The sequence below is a fragment of the Thunnus maccoyii genome, chromosome 15 (genome assembly GCF_910596095.1).
Source record: "Thunnus maccoyii chromosome 15, fThuMac1.1, whole genome shotgun sequence".
Lineage (NCBI taxonomy): Eukaryota > Metazoa > Chordata > Actinopteri > Scombriformes > Scombridae > Thunnus > Thunnus maccoyii.
The window spans coordinates 8827831-8852971 of record NC_056547.1 but is presented as its reverse complement, the minus strand read 5'-3'; the positions used below and the strand labels follow the sequence as shown (position 1 = coordinate 8852971).

At 38.6% G+C, this 25141-nt stretch overlaps 1 protein-coding gene across 4 annotated transcripts in view; it reads right to left on the bottom strand.

Moving 5' to 3' along the window:
• The window catches only part of pleca (plectin a), a 108913-nt gene that overhangs the window by 80957 nt on the left and 2815 nt on the right, over positions 1-25141 (bottom strand). For 2 of the 4 annotated variants that reach the window (XM_042434916.1, XM_042434915.1), the window contains exon 2: positions 19750-19963. In XM_042434916.1, coding sequence (XP_042290850.1) covers positions 19750-19963 — 214 coding nt within the window. Of the gene's footprint in view, positions 1-13580; positions 13763-19749; positions 19964-21184; positions 21410-25141 lie in introns of those variants that run through there. The other 2 variants (XM_042434917.1, XM_042434923.1) reach the window with 2 other exon arrangements.

Here is a 25141-nt window from a genome sequence, read left to right as displayed (position 1 = left end):
AATAATCTGTTTACTATTGCCACTCCCTGTTTCTCTCACACATAAAAAGGGCAAATTCTACAGTTCATGTGAGCAATATTTCACAACAAGGCGTCCTGGTACAAAAAGATAAAAATAAAAGATGAGGTGTAGGCGAAGAACGCTATGATGTAAAGCAGAGTGACAATTCCCCTGCAAAGTCTGTTATTTCTTATATCAGGGTATCTCGGAGTGCGTTATTGCACATGTACCACATACCACATGTAAAAAGAAAAACTGTTCAAATCATCATCCATAATTTAAGGCCTGCGCTTTTTTGTTGGGTTGAATCGGATTCTGGTTCATTTTCCCCCTTGGTGCGATTAGTTTGAGCAGGTCTGAACATATCAATCGTATTTGGGGTGTGGACCAACACAATCGTACAGAGACCCTTTGAGGATGTGGTCTTGGTCCGGTCCCAAACAAACTCTGGAGCGGTTTGTTTGTTGTGGGAACATGATCTGACCTTGATCTGACCCAACTACTTGGCGTATTCTGTGAGCTTGAAATAATGCTGGGACGTGGATGAGTAAAATCAACAGTTGGTAGCAACTAGTCGGAGAATGACTTGAGGTCCAACATGGACTAGCACAACAATTGGCCAGAGGAGCCTTTTCAGGACCTTCTTCCTGTGTTTACGTTCTTGCTCACGTTCTGACATGGCTTTTGGTGCCTTTAGATGTGTTTTGGTTCGCTAGGATTTTTTTCTGTGTGAGAAGAAACCGAACCAAAGGGAAAACACACCAAGTTTACCAAGTTTAGAGCAAAAGAACTACTCATTTGAAAACGCCCTGAAGGTGGTTCATAATCAGTTTAACCCATTATACAGTCCATTTCATGAGGAAAAGTAAATGTAACATAGCATAAAGCAGAGGCACTGTTGTTACTTGCAGTTTCATATACTTTCCAAACTGATTTAAAACAGTGGTTTAATAGTTGACCAGAACTATGTTTGAGGTGTATACAAAGGTAACACATACCTGCCAGCCAATCAGAACAAGTATTATCTGTTGACTGTACAATATGGACGACATGTCTCCACTTCCTACCGCTATGCAAAAGTGAAGCCAAAATATCTAATTTCCAGGAGCTGCCATCTTGCTTGTGTGACATCATTTGGAGCCAGAGTCTACGCAGTAGAGTTGGGCGGAGGGACGACGGCCTGCAGGACACACCCCCTCGCCCGCCTGATGGAGGTTTGAGAGCAGCTGTCACAGCTGTCAATCATCACATCACACCCCCTTTTTATATCATCAAATAACTAATTAAAAACAAATTATTAGAAAAATGAGCACTTGGACAAACATAAGTGTGATAGGAACAACCTAAAATGACAGAAACCATCTTTGGGAAAAAATTATTTGATGTGTTATTTGATTTTTTAGTTTGGCTCATGTCCCATCCGCTAACATGGAAGGGGCGGGACTTATGACCTATACTGCAGCCAGCCACCAGGGGGCGATCAAGATGTTTTGGCTTCACTTTTGGGGAGCTGTCATGATGTCCATATTTATATACAGTCAATGGTATTTTCCATGTCCATGGTACAGTATGATCATCAGTAATAAATCTTAGAAGACCAAAATGACAGAGGAGTCACTGCAGAAGCAACTGTGTGTGTGTGTGTGTGTGTGTGTGTGTGTGTTTGTATGAGTGTGTGTCATAATGAAAAATGTTTTCTGAGGCCTGTGATCGTTCAGATCTACAACTCTGGAAGAGAGACATTCAAGCTGTCTTTTTGCCTTCTGTGTAGCATTGATAAAGATCCACTAGAGGCTGTTCTAGGGCCACCCGGAAGAACCGTTTATTACCAAAGAACAACAAATCCATTCTGTGTGAATGGTGTTACTGATAACTGTGACCTTTAAGAGAAGTGAAGATGCAGGCTGTTTCAGATCTAATTAAATTATTATAGTGATACTGAGATTTTTTGAAACACATGGTCATTCATGGTTCAACTGAGTTGATCTTTCAGTAAATGTTACCAGGAAATGAATGTGTATGACATCTTTTATATTGTCACTTTTAAAGGAAAGCATTGTCTTTCTTGACCAACATGCTCTTTAAGTTTCTCCAAAATGTTCTGAAAGTGATTTATAAACAGGTGGTAGAATTTTCTCAGCTCATCATATACCTTTAAATCCTTTGTTTTAAGAAAAAACATGAAAATGATCTTAACTAGAGTAGCAATGTTTTGAAATGACCAGAAGAATTTTTGAATAACTCATAAAAGACAAAATACGCCTTTTGATTACAATCTTATCTCCATTTACTTTTGTTCCATTTTCTCCTAACTCTGATCAACACCTATGAGCTCATTGTTTTCCTGCTCGGAAAATTAGATCAAAAGGTGAGGTTAAATCAATGTAAAAGCTGTTATTGTTGAACCACCATTACAGATCCATGGCTCATAGCTCTGTGAGCGCTGCAAAAATGTGAGAGGGGTAGCAGAGTTGGGCGTGGATACATGGAAAAGGCAGCAAGCCTTCTCAAACCCAGGCACCCTGCAGAAAAATAGAGTGCATGCCAACCAGCTCACTACTGGCATTCCTGGCATTAGTCTGGCTTACTGTTGCATGGCAGAGCCAGGGTGTTAGCACTATTGTTCCACACCCCAGGACCAACAGGAGGCCAGGATCTATGTACTCCCTGATACACAGGTCAAGCTGAGGGATGAACGGTCAACAACCTTATAAAAAAAACAAAAAAAACAGGGACACACTGGGTGTATTGTAGCAAGGCGGGAGGTGGTGCACAAGAAGAGTTTCCTCAATAAAAATAAAGCAGACAAAAGAAATAAAAGACTGATGACCTGTATTGACTTGGTATGTCAAGCAATAATTTGACTGTTGGGAAATGTGATTGTTTACTTTCTAGTGAAGAGTTGAGAAGATCGACACAACTCATATCTGTACAAAAAATATGAAAACCAGTAGCCACTTAGGTTAGATTAGCATCAGCAGTGCATATGGATTTCTAGTCTTTATGTTAAGATAAACTGACTGAGTCCAGCTTTAAACCAAGGGGCAACTACCACGGCTTAAGGTTGAAGCCAATGTGAAAGTCCCTTAAAGTGCCACCGACGGCCACTAGATGCTGGCTTCAGCTGACTCCCACTCAAAAAGTGTCAACATCTTTCTAGAAATACTAAGTCAATCATTTTTTTTAAGTCCTTATGGTCTCAATCTATAAATTTGGGCCCTTTTATAAGTGTGATGGTTGTCACAATTAATGGAGCAATTATTGTTCCATTAATAAGATTTAAAGACTTATAGTAGCTTTGATGTCTACTGTGTGGGCGTTGATTGACAGCTGTGATTGACAGTTGGCTCACCTGCTGCTCTCCCCGGCTCTGGGACTCACACTGAGTCGGACTATTGTTGCAATATTTCACTGAGTTTAATGTTACTTGATAAAAATACCTGCCCTGTTAGTACTGTTTAGCTAACGTAGCTAACGTTAGAACATGTGTGCAGCGCACAGTGTTCCCAATAAGCTAGCGTTAGCTTCGGTCCAAGATAGTGGGGCGTGTTTCCAGGGCTTGAAAGGCAACAGTGTTGCCACACTGTTTATTTGAGAAAACAGAAAAGATGTGTTGACGACCATAAGCTGTGACTCTGGGCTTCAAATTGGCTCCAATGCAAACCAATGGGTGACGTCACACCTTGCTACATCCATCTTTATGTACAGGTTATGTATTAAACTGACAGATGAGAGAGGTATTGGTTTTCTCAACTAACTCTTGGCAAGAAAGCAAATAAGCATACTTTCAAAACTGTCAAACTATTCCTTTAATCAACTCCCAAACCAGATATGTGTGCAGGTATTGAACTACACTCCATGATATAGAGTGGGGTGAGTGCAAATAACTATTTGGAATGATATTTAAATCTATTTCAGGATCACAATCTTTTATAGCTCGACTGCAGAGCACTCAGGAGGGATAAAATGACCGTTTGTATTTGACTGTATCCTGGAGACTGAAATCTTCCCGCTACCAGACAGATTTCTCTTCTGGCGATACCATCCTCTCAGGCAGATTAGAAAGACCTCCTTCATAGTGTCACTGCTATCTACCAATATTCTACCAGACGCACTTATTGACTCCGTATGCTACAGTTTCTGTACACTGTGGGAAAGTAAATACTGACATCATGAGGTTAATTGTTAAAGACCAAATTGATTCTTTTTTACTAAAAGCTGTGAAACAGGAAGAGCAAATTTTAAAGCAGATTCGGGTGAAACCTTGAGCAGCACAAGCAGGAAGAGGCAAAAAATATCCATACAAACAAACCTTATTATGTTGAAAGTATTTTTTTATTATCCACTGATTTTGTGATTTTGATTTAACATCTAATAATTTAAATGTCTTAGTTATAATTACAGGGAAAAAGTTACCAGACTCAAACATGTCTTAGTCTGACCATCAGCAAAACTAGATTATGTTTTACAATTTAATAAAATTAAGACACATTTCTTTAGCAGTTTAAACTGTTTATTTTTAAAATTAATAATCTAATTATTTCAACAATAGGTACACCTTATTTAGAGTTTAAAAAATTCAAAAACTTTGTTAAAAGCAGTCAAAGTTTCCAAAAATATAAATATGATATTAAGCATGAAAGTTCATTTTCAACTATGTTTTTCTGAAGCTTTCAACCACATTTCAGCAGACGAGGAAGACAATAAGATGTGATTGAAAGCTTCAGAGAAAGCTAGTACAGACGGGCTACAGTGGACGTTTGTTTTGGTCAAAATATTGGACTATTTATCTTGTGTCTGATGTAATTTGTCTGGCTGCACAGAATAAATTTCGTCAACATCCACTGAAAACAAACAAACCTACTGCATGTCTGTTGGTAGTTTGGAGGGTTTTAAAGGAAAATCTAACTTTCAGATTCAATTTTAGATTAAAATCTTTCTTCAGAATGAGTATTTTACAGTGTAGTTACATAATTTATGTCAGCTGTTATTGACTCTCAGGGGTTTGGGAAGACACTAATCCTCCGCTCTAACACAAATCCCATCTCAATTACAGCAGTTCAGTCCGTCCTCTCCTGTCCCACCAGCAGACTTTACCAGGCTGGGTTCACTTTACACTGCTGCATGGTTGGGATTTGTATTTCTCTGCAGACTTGAAATCGTTGCATAGAAGAAACCAGACACATAGTAAAGAAACCAATTACATCTTGATGTCATTTATTATCAAAGGGGCTTTTGACTGTGTGAAAGAATGTGAACTCATCTATTACTGCCAGATAAAGTGGCATGACCAATGGAGACTGTGCTGGGAACCTGGTCTTGTGCAGTAAGAGAACAGTGAAGTTTTAGACCAAGTGGCATCAGAGAGGGCAGTTTTGACTCAAAGTTTCTTACCCTTGGCAGGCATAACAACTTTTTATGGTTTTTATTGGCTTCAATATAATGTCTAATATGTTTATTGATCTTTTACATGGACACAGGAACATCAGAATGAAGTATTAATTGTGGCCATGTTTTAATTTCAGATTATTTTCAGGGTTATTAGCTTCCATTTTTGGATAATTTCACAGCTCATTGTGGATCATTCTTGCTTACTATTCAAATAAAAGAAAAAAATATAATAATCATATGTGATATATTGCCCTTCACGAGTCTGCAGCTACATTAAAGTTTATAACCATGTCAACTGAATCAGCTCTGAACACAAGTATTTTTCCATTATTTTTGTAAAAATCTTGATGTGGTACCATAGTTTTTGAAGTATTTATCTGTTCCACAATCTCCAGTAGAGGAACTTTTAAGGGGGAAAGCAATCTGTAGCAGACAGCACCACAGCTTGCCCAGCGTGGCTATTGATTGATTTAATGGATAAGACTTGAGATTTTCTATATTTTTCTTATTGTCAACAAATTTCATGTTCAGAGCCAAACAACAATGATCTTATCCTACTTTCAAGTGTTGTGTGTTTATCCAAAGCCTGATATATCCTCTAAACACACGTCAATGAGTCACACTGTTGCACAAGGTGACATGATCCTTTGTCCATGAAGAGTTTGATTACCGTTACAGATTACCATAAGCTTGTTCAGCAATGGCTCCAAAGAGTAAAAATATCAATAAGATAGCAAGTCATACTAAAGTTCTTTGAGAAATTTATAATGTAGTACAAAGTCAAGAGGTTGTGTTATGTAGCACAACAAGCTAGTGAAGCTCTGTAAATGGAACGCGTTTGTGAATGCGCAGTGGCAGGTTACTATCTTATCGCTATTTTTACTCTTTGGGAGCCGTTTCTAAACAAGTTATGATAAACAAACTCTTGACGGATGAAGGAACATGTCACCTAGTGCAGCGGTGTGACTCATCAATGTGTCTTTAATAGTTTTTTGGCAACAACGGAGGTCTACGGCACAGAGGAATACGATATATCAGGCTTTGGATACACACACACAAAACTTAGTTAGTAGGATGAGTTCATCGTTGGTTTGGCTCTGCACATGAGATTTGTTGACAATAAGAAAAATGTAGAAAATCACCAGCCACGTCCTTTAATTCTGTTTTATATCGTATTAAACTGAACATATTCAAAGATATTGTTTGTGGTTCCGCAAAGCTGTGACATGCATTTATTAGTTTGATTTTGTAGCTTAAATCAATTAAAGTAATCAGTGATTTTCATTTTTTCAGTTCAATTTAACTTGAATGAATTCTATTAACAGTTAAAAATGTATATTGATCACCTTAAAACTGTTTTTCTTGGTTCCTCAGAAGCTCAATTTGCTGAGATTAATGGTTTTCAATGACAGCACTAATACAGTCACACACACACACACATACACACACACACAATGTACTCAGCACACAATATAATATATTACAGCTGCATATGTGAACAGACACACGTCATCTTACAAACTCATGTGAAGTAGCAGACAGGTGAGAAGACTCTGCTGCAGCCTCTGAATCCCGAGTAATTTACAGCACACTAAGCCGTCACAGCCCTGCGGGGATAGAGTGTAGGTGTGAACATATGTGGAGATAATATATGAGTGTGTCCTCTGTCAGTGGAGGTCATCGCACTGTGAAGCCCTCAAACAATACAAACAAAAATAAACTGTCTCTGTGTGTTGTCCGGTGTTTCACATCTGCAGAATGAGGTTTGGAAGGTGCTGAAGGAATTTTAGAAATGTTTAAACATCATTAGAAAAATTGCCTGCTCATAGGTAGGTTAAGGAAACTATAAAAACTCCCACAAAAACACATTGAGATCAAGCTAAAACAAAGCTGTTTCATTATCATGAGGCATTGAAACGCTCCGAGAGAAATAAAACTCTGCTAATGTCTCTATTCATGCATACAGACTTAATCATATTCCATTACTGAAACTTTCCTCTGGACCCACCATGCACACAGCCTGCCTTCCAGCCGCCAGGCAGAACGACTGAAAAACTGATAGATGAGAAGAAAACTGCCGTTAAAATCACACATCCACACTTTCCACAACTACTTCCAACAGCTACAATCTGACTATTTTTGTCTGATTGGTTTTAAAGTGCTTTGAATTGCGGATTAGTTTATCTGCTGTTTCTGGTTATGTGTGTTCACAGACGCCAGAATAAAAGGGACAATGAGACTTTTTCCCCTCAACTGTCAGGGGGGACAAAGCCAGGTATTACAGTCATAGCGATAATGTCTAAGCCTACTCTAACATGTTGGACCTTTAAACCCAATCATAATCAACCAAAGTGATCTGACATGGTGTTGTGAGAGAAAGGAACCAGGAGAAGCGAAATGCTTCATATGGCCAAATCTATCTAAAAGAAACTAGACCCTTTTATTTTTCTTGCCTGGATGTGTGTCCAGTTTAGAAGTGTCTAGTATCTTTTCACATATAATTTAACACACCAGGTTTTCAGGAAACTGGTTAGAGCACTATAAGACACAGACATTTCATTGTTCTACTAATGTAAATAGCAGGTGCTCTTGGTGAGCACCTGTGCTAAAGTGGTCTTTCATTAATGAGTAATGTGTCCATCTGTGTTAAATTAATAACTGGGCAGTTTTGGTGCCAGTTCAGCGTTATTGCAGCAGCAGTTTCATCAGCTGTGTCATATTGATTTCCAATCTAGTGGACATGGGCTGCTTGTGGTTGCAACAGCACTAAAACTGCTACCATTTCGATCTGGAATAACCCTGATGAGAAGAGGGAATGTATTTCTTACTGTATTTTAGTTAAAAACGGTAGGCGGCTAGGCTGAGATTGAAAGAAGTTGATGTGAAAAGGTTCACTAGCCTATTACATCATCCAAAGCTGGGTGTCCCCCCACGTCAAAACTCATTCTAGCGCCGCTGTGCGTGTTGATACTAATCAGATTATGTCAGCAGATGATTGACGAGCCTGCTCCACAGCCTGGACCTAGCTACATATTTATCATACACACATGAGAGTGACATTGATGTTCTCATATAACTCTCTGCAAGAAAGCCAATAAGTGCATTTTCTAAAATTTTCAAATTAGTCCTTTGATGACAAACTTCTAATACTGTATTTCATGGATAATCCTTACATAATACAGCTAAATGGTAAAATGCCAACACTCTCTCTCCCTCCTCAATACTCTGTTCCAACCTCTTCACTCATCTCATTATCTACTTATTATTCTCCGCTCAGTCCACATCATTCTACATTTGCAAATTTCCTTTCCGAAACGAAATTAGTGTTAATGGGTAGCCATTGTTGCTGCCTCTTTATTTAGCTTCAAACGTAGCGTAGCCTACTAGCTTAGCATCTAGGCATGAACAGTTAACGCAGCCTCACTAACTGTATAACGACGGCGTGTGTGCCAACTGTTCCGCCTTTACAGAGAGGATATCTCTTCTAGAGAGATGTGACATGTGCATAAATATTACTATTTATAGTACAATGGCTCAAGGTAGCTGATATCTTTATTAATAGCTACTGAAGCAATAAAGAAACACTTCCTGCACCAGATTTTATCATGGCTCTCAGAAAATGTGTTTTGATTAGTAGTTATTGATTATTGGTCACCATTACTGTGAGAAGAACGTATATAATTGCACTGAGAGACTCAATACAGAGTCTGAAAGATGTTTATACTTCCACAAAACAACAGGTGCACTATGGTAGTGAGATGAGGAGACTTATTTTTTCCCCTTTTCACAACCTGTGAACTGGACTAATTAGACTAATTTGTCACACCTGTGTGTGTGTGTGTGTGTGTGTGTGTGTGCGTGCATGCAAAGTGCACAACTTACATGTATAACATAACTATTTTTAAATTTGAGGTCAAGTTGCATGAAACTGATCTGGGGCAAGTACTGGAAGTGAAGTGTTGAGGGGGTTTTCTCTGCGGACGCTCTGGCTCAACAGTGATTCACAAGACAAACTTATCGCAGCCATTTTAGAAGTGAACCCTTTTGGCATTTACACACGCACATACTGTAAGGCATACACATACTGCAGAGTCCAAATGAAGAGACAGGGTCTGTTATAGCTACATATCCCAAATGTTCTGGCTTATTTTAGGTCTTTAAGAAGGAGTGGGACACTGAATACTATTAAAATCCACCTCTCGGGCTGGATTTAGTCATAGACCTCCTCTTTACTGAGTAAACACAAAGATGAGATCAGCAAAAACAAAGATCTCATTGTCTATTGAAGAACGCTCGAATAACCAAAAGGAAAAACAATAAATTGATTAAAATGTTTTTGTTTGTTTTTTTTTAATAAAAGATTTTATTTGGTGTTTTGTTTCCTTTTTCCTTACCAAGGGTGTTTATTAGTTTCACCTCTTACTGTTTTACTAGTTTTGGTAGGTGGTGCATTTCTTGTTCCATTTTTCTTAAGGTATAAAGTTCAAAAAATACATTTCATGTGTTTTAGGTTTATAGCAGGTATTATAATCCTTTTCCGTATTAGTTCAAAAGCTTCTGCCAGGAATAATTCTCATCTTTCACCTGTACGACCGGGGGCTCAGACTAGTAAGAAGTCCACCAAACAAAACAAGAGGAAACTCCAATCAGGGGCATCGGAGTTTAAGATCACTGGTGTTGACAGGTGTAGGTGGGTACACTGCAATTGTGCTGCACAGTCTGGCAATGGCATCGTTTAAACAGCTTTGTTCCAAGAAGGTATCTAAAATCAGTAAAATGTGACTTGCACTTACAGAAAAAAACATGATTTGATGCTGCAAGACTTATAACATTTGTAAAACATACAGTTAGACTTATTTTCATTACAGCAACATCTCATTGAACTAAATGTCAGAAGACTTTTCAGTTTGTCAACCAGAATAACTTGAAGACTGACTGAGTGGACTCTTGGGGTATATTTGTGGTGAGTATTTAAAGCAGAGGTGCATGTTTTACACTTAAAACACGTGTTCTGTTACTATTATAACACAAAGCGCTCCACTCAACCACAGTTTATCATTCCTATGAGAAACTCAAGTTCACCTGTTGCAATAACTTAAGCAAATGACTCTCACAAGACAGCTGGTACAGGAATAACAACTTGTTGAATGTGACATTATGTAATATTCATGGGATTCAGTGCATACATGATTAAGGAAAACAGTTCACATCCAACCTCCCTGGTGGTAAATACAAGTTGTGTGACTTTTTCAGACTCTGATGTCTCTCACCAGTGTTATGAATGTTAAGTGCTGACACTTGAGGTAAAAGTAGAAGAGAATCCATCACCATCAGCAAACCAAGGTACTAAAAATGTAAATTATCCATTATATTCACACTGATCATTAATGAAAACACACTCAGTGTTTCTCCACTGAATAAAACACTTTCAAGTTGCAGCAACAAGGTGTTATTCTGTCCTTCTGCTTCTTCTGATACGACATGAACACTGCAATAGGCTATATTTGAGTTTTTCAGCTCACACACACACATATAAACTTGAGCAATGGCTTTGGAAAAAGGGTTGACATCTTATGACAAACCCCAAAACAACAGACCCACTTTTAGCCCAAAAAAAAAAGATCAGCTTTACACCACAAGGAGCAGTTTGATGAAAACAAAAAGTACTTTCACCCTCTTATACTCCACCTCCTTTTTTCACCCTGATATGTGTCCAAACTTTCCATCCACTCTGGATTTACAATTATCTAAAACAAACAGCATCAAGTCAAAAACCAACAATAAGAAATGGTAACAGGAAGTGCGATTTTGGCAGAAAGACTAGAGGTTATGACAGGGGCGTGGAGCACCAGACTGGTGCCAGAGGGGCACAGCAGGAACACTGCCCACAGTGACACTCACAGTAGGCAACCGCATGGGAAGAAAATTACTAGACTAGAGTTCCCAACATACCAAGACCAGAACCAGGCCCATTTGTCTTTATTGACAGTTGTAGCTGGAGTGGAAACTGTGCCCACAGTTATGATTTTTATTTTTATCTGGATATTTTGCCAAAAATGTTCTTTCTCAGCCACAATGTCCTGTTTTAAATTAATACAGTTTTACACATGGGCTCTGTGAAAAAAATGCACAGTACAAACACAGATTTCTACTCAGTGGTTACACAAGAAGGGGGGCTGCCTCTTCACTTATGTCCTGTATTGAAGACAAGAGGAGTAGAAGAGCACAGCTGTCCTGTCAGCCTGTGTCCTAACACAAACCACCTCCAGATGTTGCTGGAATTCACCTGCATTTATTTGCTTGTTGAGCTTGGAGTGACCCATGCAGACAAGATGCAGCTGGTCAAAAACTGGACAATATGACACCTGCTGATCATTTCCTCCTCTTCCATGGCTAATACAGGGTGCCCTGGTGAACTAGAGGTTAGGCTCCAATCATGGATGGCAATATCCGCGGTTTACGCCCTAATATCTTTCTCCTCATTTCCTGTTATGCCTCTATTGTTGCTGTCCAATAAAAGCATAATATGCCTAAAAAATATAACTAAAACGGAACTAATACAACTAATTTTGTTGTTAAAAGCAACCTGGTCTGTATTAGAAAGCGATAATGTCTTAAAACAGACAGACAGGTGTAGGTATTTGCATCAAATATGCAAATATCTACACCTAGTAGCTAAATACTGCATCATACACTATAAGGCTTGCTCTGTGAGGGTTTAAGACTCATGCAGAACAGTACTTGAGCAGTTGATTGTAAGTAGACTTGGGCAGAAAATTAAAGCGAGAATGTTCCATTAATGCTAAAACTATTGATGATGATCATTAAAAAGCAATCTGGTGATTATTTGTTTGATAAATCAGTTAACTTTTTGTTCTGTAAAATGTTGGAAAATTGTGACAAATGGTCATTACAGTTTCCAAGAGCCCAAGGTGACACAAAACCAAACCAACAGTACAAAATCCAAAGATATTCAATTTGCGATCCAGCAAATATCTGGTATTTTGGAAAAATGTGTGCAGTTTCTGATCACTATGGTACAATGTTTTGATGATGTTTTTTTGTTTGTATCTTGTGCACGTGAACAAGGACGCACACATACGAGCATGAGGGTGACGCGATACACATTCCTGCCAGTGGTTTCTCACTATTCTACTGACAGGAGGCAGTAATGTGTCAAGAAAAGTAGCAATGCACCAGAAAAAGGCAGAGAAGAAGAAGGATCCTTGTCAATGTAAACAATGCAGGTTTCATATTTTTACAAAACTTAATTTGTTTAGAAGAAAACTCCACAGGGTGCCTTTAAACAAATTACATTATTCTGTTGATCAACTAAATGATTAATGAACTAACTGTTTCAGCACTACTTCTAACAAACTAAGTCGTTGCTTTTACAGATTAACTAATCAAGCTTTCTATTGTCAAATCTGACATTTGAATCTATTTGTTCGTAAAGGACGGCAGCATATAAGAGCTAATCTTGCAGCACAGAGGTCATGATTTCCTCCCAGATTTTGCGTTGGTCAATTTCAGACTCATGAAATACAATAAATAAGCAAATGACAGGTGAAGCAACATCTTGAGGCTGATCTGGCTTCCTGTGTCTGAATATAAACTCTTGCAATGCTTTCTTAAATAAAAATAAACACCGTCAAGTCTTGCCAACATTTACCCAGGCATAATCAGGTGAATGTCCTTCTGATGTGCCTCTATGCTGGCTAGCAGCTCTTATCACTCATGTTGCAGTCTTGGACTTGTGCCATTCAATCAAGGGCCAAATGTGTCACCTCTCTGCGGCCATACCGCCCAGTGATTCCCCTGTATGCAAAGGAGGCTGCCGGGTCAGAGCCGAGGACACAGAACTGTGTTTTATTAATATTCGCTCAACCTGTACGAAGGCTACAGCTCAGCCTCTTCATAGACAGACATCTTTGCTTTAAACTCACCCAAGGAAGTGACTCAGTCATGCATCACTTCCACCAAGCCCTCTTCAACCAAAGTACATCTAACCGAACCAATATGGAACCAATTAATACTAGTAAGTCAGCAGGGTTGACAAAATACTACAGCATTACTCACTGAAGCATGCACTCACTCACTCACACACACACCCACCTCCCATTCAAACATGCTCTTCAACATGATTCTCAACTGTGCAGTAAAAGAAGAGAGTAGGGCGGTGTTGTTACCTTTATACTTCTCTCTGACATTCTCATAGGCTTGCACATAGTCCTGCTCCTCTGGCAGCCGCTGACCTGGGTCAAACATGGGCATGGACATGGCCTTGCTGATACTGAGTCAGGGTTAGGGCACCTTCCTTTCTCTTCAAACTTTCCTTTTAACTTTCCACAGGCACTGTCCACCTCTTTTTTGTGTCCTCTCAGTGCTGATTAATCAAAGCCCCCCCCTTGGTTGTCTGTCTACCTATCTGTCTGTCCCCACCTTCTTCCTCACCCACACTCAGTCACTGTATTCCCTGTAAAGCTGTGGATTTCATTCCAGACCACCACCACCACCACTCCCCTCCTATGCTTGAGAAATACCCATACACTCACACACACACACAGATATCAGACCCTCCTCTTAAAGGCACAGAGGCGAACACACACACACACACCACAAAGATAGATACCAGTTGAGGCAGAGCAGCAGATCCCACAAACACACACGCACAAACTCCACCCCAGATAGAGAGAGACACACATGGCTACCTCGGTGAAAAAACAAATGACGGAGCGGTGTGGGGTTATTTGAGTTCCTGCTGCTGGAGAAACTGGTGCAAGACACGGCCAGTGGCTTTAAAAAAAATCCAAAAAAACTTACATGGTTCTCCTCAAAGTCACGTCATATTCCCAAAACTGAATGACGGCAGATTGTTGAGAGCACCACACCTCTTTAGTACAGGACACAACACTGGATCAGAGCTGGATCACACAGCTCAAAGCTGAATAACAGTGAATATGTGTGAAAATTACAAACACAGTCTAAACTAGATGAGACTAAAACTTTGAGACTATACAACCGCTGTCTAACTATCTATGTGACCTTTTCCAAAATAGCAACATGTCAGTTCACATAGTGGTGATCCAGCCATCATTCTTACAGTGATTTAAGATTTTAGAAACATGCAAAAGATCAACCATTTTTGAGTTTTCATGATTTATTTAAGGCATTTATAAACCTGTGGGCAGCACTGTTTATAAGTTAAGTGATCCAGACAATATCAACTTTAATTTCCTGCTCATATTTAATTTTGGAAAAGTCCAAGTGAATAATTCCAGCTATTTACACACATCTGCATAAACATGCGGCTTATATCAAGAAACTACTAGAAAGATAAAATATGGATAGAGTCCAATTCTTCACAAGCCCACAACAAACAGTTCAACTATTACATTCAAATGACAGACCCTCACAGATGAAGCACAGACAATAGATGCCAAGAAAAACTGCGGCTCCACTTGGATCTTCCCACGGGGAAGTGGTTCTTGGAAGAAGCACTGAGAGTTATCTCCGACAGGAAAATTGGAAAACATCAGAGAGAGAGTGCAACTTTTTTTTTTTTTTCAAAAAACATGTGAGTCTACACCAAATTTTCCAGTGTTGATCAGAGAGAGCACATTTTTCAGAGCTGATTCTTGGGATTCTTCAGAGGATTTTGCAGTGAAGTTATTCAATTATTAACAATAACATAAGTTCTCCTGGATGGAGAGGCATATCTGTTGATAGTTAAGCCACATCCGCTTTTTTTTAATGAACTCCTTTTGTTCCTGTTGATCTAACATTAATATATATAGGACAGGCCTTTTTTCACAGCAGACATTGTGCACAAGATTTATTTTCCACCAATTCATTGTCCAAATTCTAAGTGTGAAATTTCTGCACTATGCTATGTCCTCAAAACTTCCTATAATGGAATTAAAAATATAGTGGCCATAGCTAAAATCACAATTAATAAAATCACACAAAAGTGACATCACACCTGTCAGTGATGGTGCAAAATGATGATGACTCATAAGTGTCCAAAATCACGACTCAGTACTCACTATAAAGTAATAAGTTGTGATTTCCAAACACTATTAAGTAAAATATTGACTGTTTATTATGTAAGGAATAGTGAACAAGTGAACAAGAAATGATTTCTGACTTATCTAGCAGGCAAAGCACAGCAGCAGCTAAAAATATGAATGATGGTGGCATTCCATTTACGTGTCTCAGTAACCCATAACAGTGAACTTGCAAACACAACGTCAGGGCTCTGACGGTGACACACTGTAATGGAATCCAGTAGTTATTAGTGATATTAGGTTATTAGTTACACCCGTGTTTTCCCCAAGCAGCACAATTTAATAATGTTTATAAAGTAATTCAGTCCAGAACAGTAATACATTCTTATTCTCACTGTTAAAAACAACAAAATATGGCAGATATCCTCACAGCCTGAGCACATGTGTGTGTGTTATCACTTTCTCATACTGCGGGGGGAGTTTGTGTTTACTCAGCTATCAGGAAAAATGAAGTCAATTTCACCAGCATGAAACTGCAAATTGCAAAATTTTCAGATATAAATCCTTCATGACTGGAATGTGAAAAATATGTCAACACTCTGAGACACTTCGATAATCAAGCGCAGTGTTGCAACGTTGAGTCATCCAACTCAGAACAGTGTTTTTCTAACGGTGAGTTATGACCTGAAACTGAGTTGCAGGAGTCTTCTGACAAGAATGATGATGTGCTTCTCTGCAGTGATCTTTAGTACCTCCAGCATTTTCAGCTGAGGTTTTTAAAACTCCATCCATCTCCAATATGCATGTGGGGAGTTTCAAATAAATTATAAATCCATCTTTAAATTGAGCCAACTTTCAATTTAATCTAAAAATAGGAATCCTCAACACTAAAAGACATTTTTTACATAAACATTAAAAGCAAGGATAGAGTAGGAGTGCAGGAGTACGGCAAAAATGATTTTTATACAGACATGTCAACAACAAAACTGTTGTTTATGCAGCAGCGAAACAAACAGTAATCAAACACACAATTAACCTGCAAACAGGAAGCACTTGAATTGATACAACAGGGCAGGCAGTGTGGTTGCAAAGCAAAACTATTACAATTAATAAAGTTTAATTAATTGTAGAGGCCAGAATCATGATCGTTGCATGTGCAGCCTTGAAGATGGCAAATTTTAAGTGCAACTCAGATATCGCTTTAGATATTAGCATGAAAAGTCCTTACATGAGTAACAACAGTGGTTTGTTTGGAGTAAACGGCAGGAACACCTTGCAGTTCAAGTGACAGCCACCTTGGCTGAAATGACAGAGCGCCACCTACAGAAATTCAAATTCCATCAACAGAAAATCCAGGAAAATATTGTCACTGTATAGCAAAAACTGACTGACTGATCAACTCTGGGAAGTGCAGCGCAAACCATTATATCAGCAACAGCTCAGTACTGAACATGTCGCTAAAATAATTACAGTACAACTTTATAGGAGAATTTAAAATGCAGACTCAGTGCTTTCTTCAGTGATATTGCATATGATATTACACTGTATATCTGCCACATTACGGGTGTAAAGAAAACATCCCACTGTTTTGACATCGCAGGCCACCGGATGGTGTCTCTCAGAGACAAAGTCTCACTTTTGTCTCTGTGTTTGCTTGTCTGGCTTTGGCCTGAGTGATTGACTGCAGTGCCAAACAGCCCTCCCACACATCACCAAACTACAGACTGTGCCCTGGCTGTGCCACTAATTTATGTCCTCTGTTAAAATAAAACAACAACACATGTGAGGATGGATACAACCTCCCCCTCGCTATTCATTGACTGTTTTTCTGTGTATTCACTGGTTTGTGTTTGTAAGACCTTGCCTGGTTACCAGCTTTCAGGTTATCAGCATGAATACCAATTAGGGGTTGAATCAGAGTCAGCATTGGGATAACAAGTTCCAAAGTTGTATATTACTGTAATCACATTATTTATACTACAAGGCAGTAAAATATTAATGTTCCAGTTTCAAGAATCGCTGTGATGACAGGTCATTAGTAGTGTTATATTCTTCCTCTTAAACTTCTTCAGTGATAAAAAAGTTTGGCTTCTCCTGACTTTATGACATGGGTCACTTGCACATTAATTCATTCGTTTGTTGATGATCAGCCCCTGCTGGTTGTTATGAGCTAATGACAGTGTCCTTATTTTCACCAGAACTTTATTGTTTTGTTTTTTCCACACTCATCACTCATTGCTGACATCAACAGAGCTGACAAGAGCTGTAGCTATCTGATCAATAAACTTGCATGTTAGTAAGCTACAAAAACCTCAATACAGTCTTCCTGACATCTTATTTAGCACCGGTCAACACTGCCGGCCTATCAACCTGTCTGCAGCTTGATAACAAATGTTCCTGTCTCCGTTTGTTGTGATATAAAGCCGCAGCCTCGTATGTGTCTCACAAGGCTAATGAATCGGACCGGGGCCATTATGGCAGCCATCCAGTGAGACAACATTGATACAGTCGCCCTTATCTCACATATTTCATCCTTGGCATCCTGTTCACGTCAAGAGAAGAACATTTCTTTGAACATTTAAATCTCCAGAAATAAATTAACCAGATAATGTGTCCCAAACACTCTCCCAAGCTCTAGATCATCAACCTGTCCTGCAGAAGTGCTTGCAATCAAACAGTCGTGCTGCTGCTGTTGTCTGTACAGAGATAATAACACCCAGTCACACAACACTACTGCAGTACCCCACCCCACTAAATCAATATCAGAGACAACCAGGGAGAGGGGGGGGGGGAGAGAATGAGGTCTGTGTTGCTGTTTGTGGTCCGAAGAGACAGTCTGAACTCTACACCACAGGAAGTGCTGAGGCAGCGAAGTCGTCATCTGAGCCCTGCCTCAGTGTTCAGACAGTGAACAGAGGTGGAGGACCTGCAGAAGCCTGAGAAGCTCTCTGGTGGATACAGAGACACTCCTGGAAGGTTGAAACCCCCCAGAAGAAATAAATGAGCATAATGAGAAATGGTAATTATGTTGTAATGCAATATATCTCTGTCAACTGCCTACAAGGGTCTCTGGGGTAGTGAACACTATATATGTGACTATGGAATTAATGAATGTTGACATTTCTTCTTAGTACTATGAAAAGGGCACATGAATATGAACCTGAATATATGTATGGAGAGGAGTGGAGGGGTTAAAGGTTAAATCCCAATGGATCTAAATGGATTGTTAAAGGTAATATACAGTATTTTCTGGTGAATAGAGATAAATGTAACCCAAACAATCCACCTGATAAGCAGCTGCAGGATAAGACACATTAGCTCCTCAGAAGATAATTATTATACTGTATATACACATCACAAGAACACATGACTTATCTATATCTTAGTAATATCTTCAGTATCTTCTTACCAAATGTTGTGTACAGCAGATGGTCGTCAGTAAATGGATTTATGCTTAAAGTTGGCAATGATTGTGGCTAAACAGCATAAACTGCAGAGCAGGACCTCAACAGTTTGGATGTAAAGATATGAAGAACAGTTAACAAGCTGTGACATAGAGCCATTGCCTGCATAAAGCCATGTTGAGTTTCTTAAAAAGCCTACTAACTATTATGTGAAAGGTCTGTGCCTCACACAAAAGTCATGTTTACATCCCTAAAGCCAATGCACAATATTTTACCCTCTAATAATGACCCAGGTTGGCAGTGAGTCACTAGGCAAGCCAACAAAACAATGACAATAACAAAGATAGAAATCCACCCAAGAACAAGTCAGCCCGTACCTCTCCTAATGCTTCAACATGAGTTTTCACATTTCACCACTACATAAATCAACAGCTTGAAAGCATAATAATGGATGTGCCAAACACCAACTAAAAGAAATATCACCCCAGACACCACTATAAATTAATTCACAAATACCAGTGTAGATGCCAAGACATGACCTGAATGCAGGTCTGTAGGACAGAAACACAACACAGCCAGCAGCACTGCAGCTTCTGAGCTTACTTATATTGGCAAGTACACATGCACAGAACCAAGCCAAGAGATCAAGTCGTAATATGAATGTTAGCATAGGCAACAAATCCTTAGCTTGAAGTAAAGCAGTGAGTCAATAGCCGGCAGCACCAACAGAAAACTCCAGCTTTCAACTTGAAGTTCGCATTTGAGTCAACAGTTATGACAAACTATTGGCAAATGGAGACATGAAATGCCAGCAGCAGCAAAGACTGTGACATAAACATGATGTCTTCTGCAAAGCTACATAACTAGACTGGTGGCAGGACAGCTTATTAAATGCTACTGCACATGAGGAGGTAGCAGCAAGTTTTTACAGCAGAAAAGTTTGCTACCTGCGATCCGGATTACGGCCCTCTCTGCTGGGTCCAGGACTTCTCCAGAAGCTGACTTGGAGCGCTTGATGCGATGGTGTTTGGGCAGATTCCAGGGCAGTGTGTCTCCAGGGGACGGTGAGCAACTTATTGAACTCAGATCACTGGAGCTCTCTTCCGACGCTGCCCTGACCAGTGGCCTTCTCTTGGGCTTGTCTTTCACCTCCTCCATAGTCTGGACGGACCCAAGTGGTTGGAAAACGACAAAGATGGAATTACAGTCTGTATATTCTGTATCGGTTACAGTGCAAAGTAACACAACCACCAAATATTAGTAACAGGTAGTAAGTCATCATGGCCCTAAAAAAAGCTATAATAATAGCTACACATTGGGACAAATGTAAGACAAACCAATATTTTGTGGCGGACATTTAATATTTAACATATTGTAAAATATATAGTCTGAGAGCATAAAACTGAGTTAATTACAGGTGGGGAGATTTTGAAATACTGTATGGCTACTGGATCTTTTTTATGATTTTTGGATCAATGTAATGAAGAACTTTGTTCTCTGATATATTTTATTTGCTGTGTCAACAAATACACATATTCTCATTTACTTCTTTGTCTATAAACAGTTACTCAGCAGACCTTTGTCACAGCAGCCTTCACAGCAAAATGTGGTTTCTTTAGTCCTCTATGAGCAAATTGAATATACTGTTGGTTGGGACAAAAAAAGACATATGAGGACGTCACCATGGGTTTTGGGAAACAGTGATTGTCATTTTTCACCATTTTCGTACATTTTATATACGAAACAACTAATCAATAAATCGAGAGAATAAACGACAGATTAATCAGTAATGAAGATAATCGTTAGTTGCTGCCCTGAACATGTTAAACTGCAGGTGATGGGTACTTCTGATCACATTTTTCCATCAGAATGACAATCAATATTAACGGCTAATTCTAACAACTTTCAGCTGAGTTGATATTGAGGCATTGGAAAAACCCTAAAGCACTTTCATTGAATGGATTAATTTGTTGACTAAATCAATGTCCTGTGAAATAATGTTAACCAGAGGATTATAGATATATGACACAATAAAATGAAATATGGGATAATTTCCTTGTTTTTCTTATAGATTCTTAATTTTTTCCCCCTTTTCATGTGTATTCTGTTGTTGTTTTTAAACTGTGTTGTGTTGAGAATCATTTGTGTAAAATTGTGTCCTTGTATTTATTTCTGTTGTTATATGTTTAAAATAAATAAACTGGGGAGAAGAAAAACAACATTCAGTTAAAGGCTCTCATAAAATTAACAGACATTCCTTTATTTTGTCTTTCAAAGTTTCTCACATTCTCCTGTGAGCTATTAGAAGTAGTCAGTTTTAAGACCACTAAAAGGTCTCAAGGTGTTACTGTTGATGTTAGCATTTTGTCTTTTGGGTCTCACCATCTTGAAGCATTACTTTCCATGGTGTATTACTTCTTGGACACCTGAGAGATGTTGTTGTCAAGTCCATTTCTGTGGTATAAAAACTCTGGGACTGGGTGTGACACACTTTCCACTCATTAACAGTTTTAATTTCCTCAAAACAAGTAGTTAAGGTTGCATTAGAAACCGCCAGTAAATTAAACTTAATTACTTCACACTTCGGGAGCTGACTGACTCCGGCGCAAACTAGCTGTTATGTCAATTAAGTTAGCCTAATGGTCCAGTACAAAATTACTACAAACAACCCATAATGCAACACTCTCTTAAAGCAACAGGCTCACTGTATAATCAAACACAGGTGTCCTCATCAACCCCAGAACATTAGCTGTTGTGAATGAAAATGCTACCGTGTTAGATAATTATTTATATGTATCCTTTTCAGAACCACATCTCAACTTCAACTGAAAGTGTGCGCTAAGTGTGTGGCAGCGATAAATAAAGCGTTCAGAGCTTCAGTGGCTTCCTGTTGTGTTTCTAACCAGACTGGTTGCAGTGCGACAGCATATCTAACTAACCACCTGTAAAAGATAGTGGTGTTCTCCTTAAGCCACAAAACAATAATACGGCCAAATTTTAAATTTACATAACAAAAATCATCTTATGTTTGGGCCTGTATGGCAAATTTATATGATAAATGTCCTTAAACACTTAAAGATCCCTTCCAGGCATGTATAAGTATAATTATAAAGTATTAAAAAGTAAAATTACCATAATATAAGTAAAATTGCCACTTTCAAATCTTTAAAATGACATCTTCCTCTTCTACCTCGTTAAAAATTCCAGAATCTATGAATATGCAAATATTATTCATTTCAGGTTTACCTGCTGGACACAGACAAGATGTCTCCTACTACACTGGGAAGTCCATTCACAGTGTTTGAGGCTTCACGTTTACAAGTAAAAGTCCTAGATTCAAAATCTAACTTAAAGATCCCCTCCAGACATGTTTTAAAATATATATAAAATACTGTACTTTGAATAATTATCGTTATTCCACAAAAAAAGTTCAGTTATCTCATTAAAATCCTTAAAAGACATGCACTCCTTCTCCCTCATTAAAAAATCCAGAATCTATGAATACTACCACTACCTACTTCACTGTGAAGTCCATTCTCAGTGTTTGTGCACTGGAGGCTTCAAGTTTCCAATCACACTTGTGAAAGTTGCATACTGAAGCATGATTGGCTCCAAACTAGTTGTGATGTCACAAATATGCTCGTAGATACAAACCTTAAACTCAGATTGAGCTCAGAGAAACGCTTCATTTTGAGCAGGTGAATTTGAAAACAGCTTTACACTGTCAAACTCTGCACATACATGATTATGTACAACGAAGCTCAAACATCCAAATGTAGGAATAAGAAGGAAAATATATTTTTGAGTGGAATATATACTACTTATAATATATACACTTATATATATATTATATATAATATATATAAGTGAAGGGGGACTTTAAGTAAAAGTACATGTATTGGCAGCAAAATGTACTTAAAGTATGAAAAGTAAAAGTAGTCACTATGCAAAATAGGCTGATTTAGACTGTTATAATAATCGACATATATGAAGTATTTTATGTCTTGGTATGTTTTATATGTTTTTGTTTTTTTTTCTTTTTTTGCACATTGAGCTAGGAGTAAACATAATGTCATTCTGTCATTCACGTGTATGTTCTTTAATAACAATAAATGTCTACTTTGAAAATAATAATAAATATTTATCATATACAGTATATTACTGGAATATTAATTCTGAGCCATTGATGTGTACATTACAATATATTTAATGCTGTCAAGGTAGAGCTAATTTACTATTGCTATAGTCTCCATAATAATGTATATTTTCTGAACTGATTCTATGCTTACATATAAATTATTGATCTGAAAAGTAACTTTAGCAGTAAAATAAATGAGTAAAAAGTAAAATATTTCCCCCTAAATATGGTGGAATAGAAGTACAAAGTAGCATAAAATGTAAATACTCAAGTGAAGTACAATTATCTCAAAACTGTATAGTACTTGAGTAAATGTCCTGTTACATTCCACCACTGGACAAAAACACATGTAAGCTAATTAACTCAATGTAACTGTGTTCCACTGTTATGTAGACAAAAATCTTCAAACATGTAAAACAAAAACTTTAATACATTATTTTCAGTTTTTAATTGCAATTTTCAGATATTTTCAGCAAATTTTTACTAATTTTGCCAAAATTATACAATAAAAATCTTAATGATTGCATTGAAAACTGATAAATGATAATGTTGATTGATTGCCTTTAAGTCTATTTTGGAGCATCTACTATAGATACACATAATTTAAAGTAGTTAGGATAAAGGCTCGGTGCTCAGGCTGCTGTTTTCAAGAAGAGATATTTTTCACCAAAATCTTAAGAGGCCTGATATATTCAGAGAGCTGCTGTGAGATGCAGGGCAGGTGCTGCTGATGCAATGTACAACGTCACCACGCTCTCAGCCTCCTTTTCAGCTGAGTCACCATCCAGTACACAGGATGCTCTCCACAGGGGCGCTGGCTGCACCGCCACAGCCTCTCCGATTGGAGAGGAGCAGACAGGACTAAAAGTCCCAGGTGTAACCTCTACAGTGCATTAGCTACAGGCTCATATTCACATTATGATGTAGCTTTCTGGTTATTATGACTGCAGCACTGCAACACTTTTGCACTTCTTCTTAAATCTTTATTTGGACAGAATCTAGAGCAGACTTACTGAATGGTGTCAACTTCAGCAGCGAGGCGAGTGTGAAAATAAGCATCTGCACATGACAGCTATTATTACACAAGGACACACTATTACTCAACCTACAGTATCTGGATGTTTTCTTCCAAAGGAAACTTATGCTAATGGCTTTAATATTGACTTATCCCACTATATCTCAATGTGTCAAAGACAAACTAATGACATTGTTTGCCTCTGAAAGTAGAACGGTAACACATTTTACTCTCCGGTGTTGTTCATTGACTGATCTAAATGGAAGTATGGGCATTTGGCCAATATTATCTCTGCCACTTTTACCATTAGCAACCAATAGTAGTACACTGCTATTAGGCTTGAATTCACTCTTGCTTATACAATAAAAGATACTAAATGAACACCTCAGCAAAATGCAGGCCGAGCTATTTGAAAGCGTGGAGCAACATACAGTAAGGGAATCATGTTAAAAATTCATAGCCTCTAAAATAGCCCCCAACCACAGCAGAGAGGGAGAGAGATTGCCTCGAGCAACTGAAAGGTATCATATATGCCTATTCATCATCGTTGCAAAGCCCGAATGTATTGAATTTTTAGTCAGTCAGGCAGCCTTTTATTATCTCTAGGGAGAAAAGAATGAATCATTACTGCAGATCTCTTTAGTTTCCCCATGCACCTACAGTAAGGCACCAAAAGCGTCTGCTACTTTGACTTTGAGACAAATAATAAACATCTCTAATGACTTTATCACCTCTGTCCCCCTGTCTCTAACCCATTACTATTCTGACAGGCTTTGCTTTCTTGTATGGCCTTCATCCAAGCAAGCTGAAAGCATCAGGGTGATCCGCAGTTACCAGGCAACCCTGAAGCGTTCACAGAGCATGCTCCTGAAACTCTGAGGACTTGGAAATGGAAGAAAGTTAAGTGGTGTGTGCTGGTATGAATAGAGTCTGACAGTGGCTGAATCACAGTGACAAGCTGACAAGCGGCTCCTCTCTCCCCTCTCCTCCTCACAGCTTCATTAGGACTGGATCTGTTGGTCGTCAGTTTAGACAGATAAAGCTGTCAAGACTGGATCATGTCCAGAAAGCTTGAGCTCAAAATCGCACCCAGCTGCAGTGCATCGCCTCATCTGACCTGTAACGTTACCGACTGCAGTGAGGAGACACCTGACAGGTGCACCTGCTGTTTAACAGGTTAGGATGA